Source organism: Alosa sapidissima, chromosome 5, assembly GCF_018492685.1.
Source record: "Alosa sapidissima isolate fAloSap1 chromosome 5, fAloSap1.pri, whole genome shotgun sequence".
NCBI lineage: Eukaryota > Metazoa > Chordata > Actinopteri > Clupeiformes > Clupeidae > Alosa > Alosa sapidissima.
The window spans coordinates 30,326,923-30,338,396 of NC_055961.1; the positions used below are offsets into that span (position 1 = coordinate 30,326,923).

Below are 11,474 nucleotides of genomic sequence, written 5' to 3' on the forward strand. Positions count from 1 at the left end.
GCAACATCTGTAGCAAAGGTCTTTGTAGGAATGGTCACTATCATTTTAGAGGCCTGCTTGTCTGTCAAAAAATCATTAGGCCTATGCATTGTTGCTTCTTGGACTCCGTGAACATACTGTTTTCAGTAACTGTTTCTGATGTGTTTAGAGGTGTCACTTACACTATGAAAGTGGACAATTAGTTTGGATCGTGTAAAGTGACACTTTGTGAAAGCATTTGTGAAAGCATTTCACAAAAGCAAGAGAGTAGGCCTACTGCACCCATGCCATTTCAGACTAGTATACAGGAAACACAATGGCCCGGTTTCCTTCCTAACATTCCTAACACCCTTGTATTGAAGTGGTAAAATTTACACACACAACACACACACACACACACACACACACACACACACACACAGACACAACCTCCGCAGTACATGCATATCTTTGTCAAACGGAGGTCCGACCCTTCAGGTGATTCAGATATACAGCTTTCCTGACAAAGCTATGCTCAGTTTGACAATGGGTGACAGACAATAGGTTAGACTGTATGTTTAAAAGAAATATGAGATATATGATTACATAAAGAAATTGGAACTCATGCAGAACTCTGCTGCTAGATTTCTAAGACCAAGAAGAGAGAGCACATCAACCCTGTTTTAGCTGAACTCCAGAAGCAAACAGAGAAGCTGCTTTTATCCATTATGCACCGAACCTATCAAACACCCTGCCTCTGTACATCAAACAGGCAAATTCTGTATTTAAAAAAGACCTGAAAACATACCTGTATATGAGAGCTTTTAATTAACTTACTTTTATCTTGTAGTATATATTTTTTTCACATTATTTTACATTCTACTGCTGTTATTTACAGGGTCTCCCTATTTTCACTGCATTAGTTGTATTGTATGTGTTGTTGTATCTATCTCCTTAACATCTGGTGAATTCTCATTTTTACTTCATTCTAAATATCTGATGCTTTATTTATTGGTTTGTTTGTTTGTTTGTTTGTATTATTACAATTTCCTCTATTATTGTGTTAAATGATCCAAATGTAAAGCACTTTGAGCTGCATTCTGTGTATGAAAGGTGCCATACAAGTAATGCTAATTATTATCATTATTATTATCATTATAACATTTAAAGAAAAATAATGAGGAGATAAAGAGCCGCAGATGAAAAAGATAAGACATATTTGTCTGGACTAAATGTTATAATTGTAATGTTTATTTTAACAAGGACCCAACATCCAAACTGTTGAGGATAATGCAACTTGAGGATAAACCATACATTATACTTAGACACTTCTTTATGTACAATAATGCAAGACATGTGATTGCAAAACAGGTCTGATGGAGAGTGTATGTCACAGCATCCTCCTGTGGTAACATAGGGAATTACAGTTAAAGGAAGTTTATTCGAGAATGACTGATTCATTCACATTTCATGATGGTTTCCTAATATATTTTTGTGCATATATTTTTGTAGAAAAGCTTACGGGGCTATGCCCATTGGAAACACATGTAAAAACACACACACACACACACACACACACAAACACAAACACATACACACACACACACACACACACACACACACACACACACACACACACACACACATACACACACACACACCACATATACATATTATGCACACACACACACACACACACACTCACACACACACAGATACACCCACACCACATACCACACACACACACACACACATTCCACCTTTACATGCATGTTGAACAGCCATATAGATCATCTAAACATGTGCATGACTGCACCAGTTCTGTTACATTTTTTAACATGCAGTTTAAACATAAACATTCACAGCAGATCGCTATGTTCTTTTTTAACAATGGCTTTTTCAACAATAGGAATGTATACTATCCACTGAACCTGATAAACCTTAACTGGCATAAGAGCTATGAACTTGCCTTTTTAAAACCAGTGTAGTCATCATTTTGAAAGAGCAAGTCAGAAAGAAATGTCAGTTTTGGTCTCCGCTGTGTCAGATTAAACAGGCATTCCCATACACTGCTTCATAGAAGGGCACTTGCATCAATAATGAATTGAAACAAATATTAATTATTACGTAACAGTAAATAATGTTAACTGTAAAAATGATTAATTATTAACTGTGCAGTCTTGAGTGTCACTGCACTGGTAGCATCTTCTTGATGTCTGTTTTCTTGTAAAGAAATATTTCACAGTAAAAAAGATTCAGAATAAACATGCAAATGAACAAATGAAACCAGTCAATAGTTATTTGAGTGTAAGGAAACTGCGGAAAAAAATGGATGGTGCTTGTTATGTATAGTTTGTATATCTTGAATATAGCAAGGCTATTTTACTTAGGCCTACACTGTGTTGGACTTATTTACCAATAATAAGAATATAAAAATAGGAAGATAAAAGACATGATATGGCATGGCATATGAACAGCCTGCACATTGTATACATACTTTAGATGACCTACATACTTTTTAGGATGCCTTTTAGGTATATTACGCATTAGGGAGGCGGGGCTGCATTCTAGTATCTGGCAACACTGGATTCTCTCTGTTAGCAAAGAAATGCATTTCCCCATTACTGTGCCAGAAAAACACTCAATAACTTCACCATGCTACTTCCCCATGGACACACTTACACATGAACATACACACACACACACACACACACGCACACGCACACGCACACGCACACGCACACGCACACGCACACACACACACACACACACACACACACGCACACACACACACACGCACACACACACACACACAGAAGAGGGGGGGAGGGGGACTCTCACAGACACACACAAGTTATTTCAAACGTGTTTCTCACCTGAGGTCTTTCATCATTGCTATCAGATGGTTGAGGTCTTTCATCATTGCTTTCAGATGGGAACAGGTAGGCCAAGATGCCATATGTGTGACAGGGTGTGTGTATGTGTGTGTGTGTGGTGTGTGTGTGTGTATGTTGGGGGGGGGGGGGATGGGTCATCAGCCTGATAAATACTCACTTGTCTTTCTCCTTCAATCAGACCACCTCCAAACTCTAGCTCCTGCAAACTGTTTTTCTCCAGTCAGCAAAAATCTCAGATTTGCAACCTCCAGAGGCAAGACTCCTACAAACACACGGACTCAACTACAAAGTAAGACACGCTTGCTGTGTATACTGCAGTTAGGGCCTTCTTGACATAATGACCATCGCTATTTATTAGTATGTTTGCGTGTGTGTGTGTGTGTGTGTGTGTGTGTGTGTGTGTGTGTGTGTGTGTGTGTGTGTGTGTGTGTGTGTGTGTGTATGTGTATGTGTGTGTGTGTGTGTGTCATTTGGCAAGAGGTGGACAGCAACTAAGTACATTTACTTGAGTACTGTACTTTTGAGTATCTGTACTTTACTTGAGTATTTTTGAAAACTTTTGACTTTTACTCAACTACATTTGAAAGAAAAATGCTGTACTTTTGAATCCACTACATTTGAAATGTAAGCATTAAGTACTCAATACTTTTAACCACATTTGATTCTTTAAATGCAATAATATGATAGACCATCTTGAAGTTCATTTCTTCAATAGTTCAATTTGAACTTGACTGAATTGGCTGTGCTAATGATGGTGACAACAAATTCTTCATCAGAACATCCTCCATTTAGCCTAGGGAGAACCCAGATGAACCTGTTAGCAATTGAGATTTAAGAAGTGGTATCGTGTTAACCAGGCTATCTTGCATGATCATAGCGAAATTGGAATGAAAATAGACAATCACCTGACATTCACCACAAAGCTAGATCTTTACAATGCATTATTAAACGATAAATAACCTACTCATAATTGAGTTTTCTGGTTTTGTATTCGGCAGTGAAAATGTTTTTGTGAACAAAGAATGAATAATGATTTAAATGATATTATTGCATCCATTTGAACAGTCGCAAAGTTATGAAAATAGGTCAAATGTTTTTGTTGGATGTAAGGGACTAAAGTCCTATGACCGACCAAAGGATGTATACCCTATAAATGACCAAATAAACATTACAATACATTAAAAAGGAAAAATACTTATACTTCTGAATACTTAAGTATTTTAAAAAGCAAGTACTTCTGTACTTCAACTTAAGTAAAAATCTGACTTAGCAACTTTCACTTGTATTGGAGTAATATTTGACATAGTGTATCTATACTTTCACTTAAGTAAAGGAATTGTGTACTTCGTCCTCCTCTGCATCTGATTTGTAAAAATGGGGAACTAGTGGCATATACTGTATGTGTAGAAAACCAGCAGGCTATATGGTAGTATTTGCAGCTGCAGTAATGTGTAATTGTAAGTAGTAGTAAGTAGAGCCTAATGACATACAGTAGTGGCATTGTTGTGACATTAGACATAACCATCCTTTGGCAACCTTACTGTGATCAAAACTGAAGGTGATTGTTACCACTGTGTGTGGGCACAAAGGACAGACACAGCCACACTAGAAAGCAAATTGCCTAAAGTCTGCTGATTAATTAGTAGCATATGCATCTTATGCATTGTTTATTATCTTATCACATCGTGTACCCTCTCTCTTCTTTGCTTACACACATACACACAGACACACACAAGTACACACACACACACACACAGACACACACACACACACACACACACACACACACACACACACACACACACACTCACACACACATACACTGACCTACTGAGAGAGAGAGAGAGAGAGAGAGAGAGAGAGAGAGAAATGTGGTATTCCCTGTTCTAAATGCTATGCATATTAAAGATGTCAAGACTTTATTACTAATGTCAGGGTTGGTGGGACTTGAGAAGTATCATCTTTCTTGGTGTTTTTTTCTGCTTTTCTGTTTTTTTAGTATCCTTTGCCAAAACCAACCGTTTTAATGGCAAAAGAGCTGCCTGAGTATGTTCTGTGGGTATATGATTCTTTAGAGCTGAAGAGGAATGTGAACTGCTTAGAGGAATATCATACGGTTTCATATTCTTGTCAAAATAGTGTAAGAGGTCACCAATTACACTATTTCTCCCAATGAACAGATGCAGTATAATGCAACGTGTGTACAGTATTAAGATGCATGTATATTGGCAAAATATTAATGTCCCTGTTGTCTGTTTGATACAGGTTTAGTGGTGGATTTTAATCAACCATGACGTCAAAGGGTGCGTTCACTCACCTTAGATTGTCTAAAATTGTTGTTACTAAATGCATGATCATCAATCTGTTTTATTTTTAATGTACTATTGATTTTGTGACTATATTTCAGTATAGAGAATCAACTAGATGTGAAGGTACAGTCAGTTGTTTTTGTTGAAAAAACTGAAAGGGAAAAGGGAAATTTTGTGTCTTTTGTCCATTTCGATTCGTTTGACATATTTTGGGGAATCTGTTGACAACTTAGAGGACCCAGAGATGTAAACAAATACATATTAAAGAGCTAAAAGAAGAAATTCAAAATGCCAAATTAAATGATGGAGCAATTTTGTATCATAACACTTTAAGAGCATTGTTTTTCAACAAAAAACACTGACTACATCTGGAATGGGTTATTATGTGAATTATTAACGTAATTCACATTTAATTAAAATGTAATCAATATCCTCACATAGTTGGAACAATCAGAGAGAAAAAAAATGTAGTGCGGATAGACCTACCGTGTTCCTCTTTTTTAGATGCATTTCTGTATGCATTAGAAATAAATGTATAGTGCACAAGAGTATTGACACCTTTCTTAACCTATTTGCAATTATTTGGCTAATCAATTCACTACACCCTGATTTACCTCTATCTCATATGCTTGTGTGAGCTAGCTTGTGTGCTTGTATTTGTGGGGGGTGAGGTGGGGTGGGGTTTGCTCAACAGGCTCATTGTCAGATTATCAAGGACGTTGCGTGATTTGTGCACTGTGTGTTGCAGACGTAGATAGAGCGACAGTGTTTTTGACGACCAAAGTGCGCACATCACTGAAATCGGATGGCTGCTGGATCCAAAGCCAAGAATCAAACACAGAGGACAAACCTAAGCTTCGGTAAATAGAGGGATTAGTCACCATGATGTCTATGGAACTGTGAAACACATCACTATTATTATACACGTCACTATTATACACATCACTATTATTATATCTACATACTTCAAAATGACAAATGAATGTTACTCTCTCATTTTATCTCATGTTACTCTCTCCCTCTCTTTTTCTATCTTGATCTATTTATCTCTGTGAATCTGCCTAGCGTAACACTTGAAAGAAAAAAATCCGAAATGAATTCTGTAGACACCATCTCCAACACCAACAACAGGTATGTCCTTACTCTGTGGCATTGGTTTAGTTGCGAAAAAAATGTACTACTTACTCCTAAATACTTTTAGGAATGTGGAAAAAATGTACAACCTGTCACTTATGGTCATACATATATCACTTTGCTCACATTTCCTATGCACGCACATGTTGAGCAGAGTACACAGGTGTTCACAGACCATTAAAGACGACTCAAATACTTAACCTTTACATTGTTGCTTCCTCTCTTTCAGTGATGTGAGCCCAAAACCTGTCAAATCTCCGGTAGGACGCCAGAGCTCCTACATTCTTGCAGCTCTCAAGAAGTTTGAGTAAGTGTCTTACCTTCCCAGGCAAGAGCAAACATCCTGTTTACCTGCTCAGGTGGTATGGCTGGTGTTAATGGCTGGACCTGTCTCTCCCGACAGGTCTGCTGAGGAACAGACTGGCTCTCCAGGAAAAAGCCCATCATACTATGCTAAAAGGTATAAAGATAATCTAGCCTTACAGCACCTGGGCTGTATAGGAGTATAATAATCCATTGAATCCATCAAATTTGTGTTTCTCTTTTGTGCTCTCAAGCTCTTTTCCTCTCTCTCACCTCCATGTGTATTTGTGTGCATGTAGGGTGACTGTCGCAAATGATGCAGAGGCCGATACCACTTTGGCTAAGAGGTGAAATTAAAACATAACAGTGACAGCTACAAGTGATAGTGAGAGTGCACGGATAAACTGTTATGATAATGATTCCATATCTCAGAGCCAATGATTGTGTGTCAGCTGATATTCTAGAGGCACAAATGTTTGATACATTATCAATCACAGAAATAGTTAACATGAAAAAATATGTTAATGAGTGATCTAAAGCGATCTAATGACATAATATTATCTATTTTATATTGCTAATAAAAAGTTATTCCTATTACTATTGATATCATATGATAATATCCCAATTGTGGCCCGCATATACATGTTAGCAGTGTGGAGGTTTCTGTGAATGGAGGTACTACTGAAAAGGAAGAAAACCCTGTGACCCCAGTAGTGGATCCAACACAATCAATGTAGGCATTCCACACATACAGCCCATAGTATACTGACTATACATGTTCACTATACACTATACAATATACATTACAATTACAGTAATGATTACTGTATGTACTTTGCAGCTCAAACACATCTACTGATCCAGAAGAAGAGGCAGATGTAAAGACTCCTGAAGATGTAACTGCTGTAGCTGCAGTTGGGTCACTTGCGAAGGAAGAAACTCCAGCTCAAACATCTGTAGAGACAGCTCCAGATACTGTCACACCTGCTGAGACAGCTCTAGAAGTTCCTACTGCCACATCTGTGGTGACAGGTCCAGAAGTTCCTGCTGCCATACCTACTGAGACAGCTCCAGAAGTTCCTACTGCCACATCTGTGGTGACACGTCCAGAAGTTCCTGCTGCCATACCTACTGAGACAGCTCCAGAAGTTCCTGCTGCCATATCTACTGAGACAGCTCTAGAAGTTCCTACTGCCACATCTGTGGTAAAAGGTCCAGAAGTTCCTGCTGCCATACCTGCTGAGACAGCTCCAGAAGTTCCTGCTGCCATACCTGTGGAGACAACTCCAGAAGTTCCTGATGTCACAGCCATCAAAATTCCTGCTGCTGCACCTGTAAAGGCGGCTACAGAAGTACCTGCAGCTAGAGCTGTTGAAGTTCCAGTGAAGGCAGCCCCTGAAGATCCTGCTGTTACCCATGCAGAGTCAGTTCCAGAGGTTCCTGCAGTCACAGTTGTGGATGCAGCCCCTGAAGTTCCTGTAGACACACCTGCAGAGTCAGTTCCAGAAGTTCCTGATGCTGTTCCTGTAGAGACAACTCCTGACACAGCTGTGGTTTCAACTGCTGAGGTTCCTGCAGCCACAGCTGGGGATGCAACTCCTAAAGTTCATGAAGTACCTGTGGAGGTAGCGCCTGGAGTTCCTGCATACACACCCGCAGAGGTCGCTCCTGAAGTTCCTGCAGTAACATCCACAGAGGTAGCTCCTGAAGTTCTTGCTGTCTCATCTGTAGATGCCCCTGAGGCTGTTGTGCAAACTCCTGTCACTGCAGATGCCGAGGCACTGGTTGAAACAACTCAAGATGCACCTGTAGAAGCAGTTTCTGAAGTTGGTCCTGTGGAGGTGGTAGCCACAGTTACTGAAACATCTGCAGATGCAAATATAGTGGTCGTACCTGAAGCATTTGCAGATGAAACTGTAGAGGCCATACTTGAAACACCTGCAGCTCCAACCATAGAATCAGCAGACAAAACTCTTGAAGAAACACCTAAAGAGGCAAAAGTTGAATCACAAGTGGTGGCACCTACAGGGTCAGCAGCTGAAGCACCTGAAGAAGCACCTGTAGAGTCAGTGGCTGCAACACCAGAAGAAGCCCTGGTAGAGTCTGTGATTGCAACACCTGAAGAAGCCCCTGTAGAGTCAGTGATTGCAACACCAGAAGAAGTACCTGTACAGTATGTGATTGCAACACCTGAACAAGTACCTGTATACTCAGTATACTCAGTAGCTGAAACACCCAAAGCTGCATCTGTTGAGGTGGTTACACCAACAGTGGCCATTGACAAAGCCCCTGAGGCTGCTCCTGAAGAGGCTGTGGCTAAAACCGCTCCCGTAGAAGTAACAGCACACACACCTGAGGCTGTCTCTGCGGAGGCTGCAGTCGCATCTGTTGAGGTTGCTGAGGTGTCTGTCGCACCTGTGCTGGAGGAAACGGTGAAGTCACTGACCGAAGGAGACGCAGGCCAGGCAGAGAGCACAGATGCCCCAGCCACAACGGTTCCTGTAGCGACATCAGCAGGACCCTCTGACGAACCTGCCACCGACGCCTCTGATGAAGTTAAAGAGTCCGCTTTGAGGTCAGATGAGACATTACCAACTGAAAATGAAGAAGTTTCAGTGGACGCACCTGAAACAGAAGCACTCATAACATCCGCAGAGCAACCTGTTGTAGAAACAGCTCTTAACCAAGAAAATGTCATCAAATTGTCTGAGGCTTTGTGAGTTAACAACACACGAAAGAACATATGAGGCTTTTCAAAATAATACAGAATCACACATATTTTCACTAATGTAACCATTTTGATCTAAGTGAGATTGTTTTTTTCAGGGATGGGGAATGCTCTGAAAAAACTTTACAAGACCAAAGTAAAGTTGAAGAGAATACAACCATGTGAGTATGCATTGTGGAATGAAATGTGGTCTCTAGGAGTTACGTGACTGCAAAAGCTACTCTTTTCTTGTGCTTGTAATTTGTCATTGAAGCTGATAATCTTTTATTTCTTTGGACTTCAATTTAAACAAAAATAATCTTTCAAAAAGTAATATTTGTTTCATGACCCAGTGTGTTTGTTTTATATTGTTTTAACAATATGTGTCTTCTGTATCATAGTATTTCAGGTCAATCTGTGTGCACCCATTGTAATGAGTTAATTACTGGAAATGTCAGAATCACCGTTGACTCCCTTGCAATCTGCTTCCACCTGGAGTGCTTCAAGGTAATGAGATTATGGTTTGAGACTGATGCTGTGCTGATGTGTTTTAAGGGGGAACCAGCACTTGTACCATGAGCCACAAGGCCTATGAAAAGTATATGTCAGATGAAATCCAACTAGAGACAAGAGGCTGGATTATTAAGGGTTTTATTTAATGGCATAACATGATCACTGATGCACAAAATTCATAATTTAATGACAAACTACTACAGTAATTACATTTAATCCATGTTTGAATGCATTGTGAGTTGAAAACACAGGCTTCCTCCGAATGATACTCCAACTAATAATTACTAGTGAAACGATTCATTTCACTAAAAGTTTCACTGAAAATGTATTGAACAATATTCATACTAACAACTTTTTTATTTGTCTCTCTTTAGTGTGGGAAATGCCAGAAGAATTTAGGTGATCTGGATTTAAGAATGTTCAATCATGAAGCAGCCATAATCTGTGAAGAATGCTTTGATGCAATCTACCACATTGAACCATAACATTTGTTCATATCCTAAATGAACCATCAACGTGTGATCATATCGAAAATGAAACATCACGTTTGATCATATTGAAAATGAGAAAACAGAAAAATGAGGCAGTCCTGATAAATATAAAAAGCCTTTAATCAAAATTGGCTACATCCCAACGCGTTTCAACTACAGTTTTCATCAGGGCATCATATTGAAAATGAATTGAAAATCACATTCGATCATATTGAAAATGAATCATCACATTTGATAATTTCCTAAATGAACCATCACATTTGATCGTATCCTAAATGAACCATCACGTGTGATCATATCCAGAATGAACCATTACATTTGATCATATCCTAAATGAACAGTCACGTGTGATCATATCCAAATCTAATGAGGCAGTAATGGGAGCATGTAAACCAAAGCTGCTAAACGCACCCTGAACATCATACTAACTAGCCTAATGTTGTTTTTTGTGACAATACGTATAATGTTTAGGTATGTATACTTTTTGTTTGGCCGTTTTTTATTACAATGTATTGTTTAATGTTTTGGTATGTATGATGCTTATTTTCAATGTTATATATATATATACATAATGTGTGTTTGTTCATATAATGACAGAAGTTTACACTCATCTTAGTCACAAAATAATGAACAATGAGCATTATGTTAATGATATGGAACACATTTGATTTAATAAAACTGTGAATTTATTCTTTGTTATTTGCAGGTGAACTGACATTCATGCAAATATTCTCATTCTCATCAACACATGCTGTGTTTTAAAACAGCAGGCATACTGTTTCAGTACCAACAATCTCACAGGATTTAGATTATTTCATATACCACAGAAGGAGTAACATACTTCTGTCAGTTACTCACTCAATATTATTACATTAAAAGAAAAACATAGTTGAGATTTCCAATCTATTGCCATTGGTTACGTTCACTTTACGTTGGGAGAAAAAAGAGGGAATGAGCTAGAAAAACACAGATGAGAAAGGTAAGAATAGAGGCTTGAAGTGTTTGAAGTAAATGGATAAAAAATATAATATAGGTAGCACTAGGGGTTTCACCAACTAGTCGACTAGTCGATTAGTCGACTATTACAATCACTGCAGGCTACTGACATAAATAGTTTACATTTTGGCCTACCATCAGGCTACTTGAATAGAGAAAGAATTTA

The 11,474-nt window shown here is 38.8% G+C and overlaps 1 protein-coding gene across 1 annotated transcript; it reads left to right on the forward strand.

Moving 5' to 3' along the window:
- Positions 1–2,767: 2,767 nt before the first annotated feature.
- Positions 2,768–11,001, forward strand: si:dkey-125i10.3 (calphotin). The gene is made up of 13 exons (XM_042093887.1): positions 2,768–2,900; positions 3,034–3,144; positions 5,121–5,158; positions 5,913–6,024; positions 6,230–6,295; positions 6,528–6,605; positions 6,702–6,758; positions 6,901–6,948; positions 7,251–7,334; positions 7,443–9,317; positions 9,428–9,490; positions 9,710–9,815; positions 10,196–11,001. The coding sequence occupies exons 3-13, from the start codon at positions 5,146–5,148 to the stop codon at positions 10,304–10,306; spliced, it is 2,613 nt and encodes an 870-aa protein (XP_041949821.1). The 5' UTR covers positions 2,768–2,900; positions 3,034–3,144; positions 5,121–5,145; the 3' UTR covers positions 10,307–11,001.
- Positions 11,002–11,474: the final 473 nt, after the last annotated feature.

What these genes read in the sequence shown, in the direction of transcription:
- si:dkey-125i10.3 (XM_042093887.1), top strand. An exon ending in GAGGACAAACCTAAGCTTCG is followed by an intron (nt 6,025 to 6,229) that starts GTAAATAGAGGG and finishes GAATCTGCCTAG; the next exon opens with CGTAACACTTGAAAGAAAAA. An exon ending in ATCTCCAACACCAACAACAG is followed by an intron (nt 6,296 to 6,527) that starts GTATGTCCTTAC and finishes CCTCTCTTTCAG; the next exon opens with TGATGTGAGCCCAAAACCTG.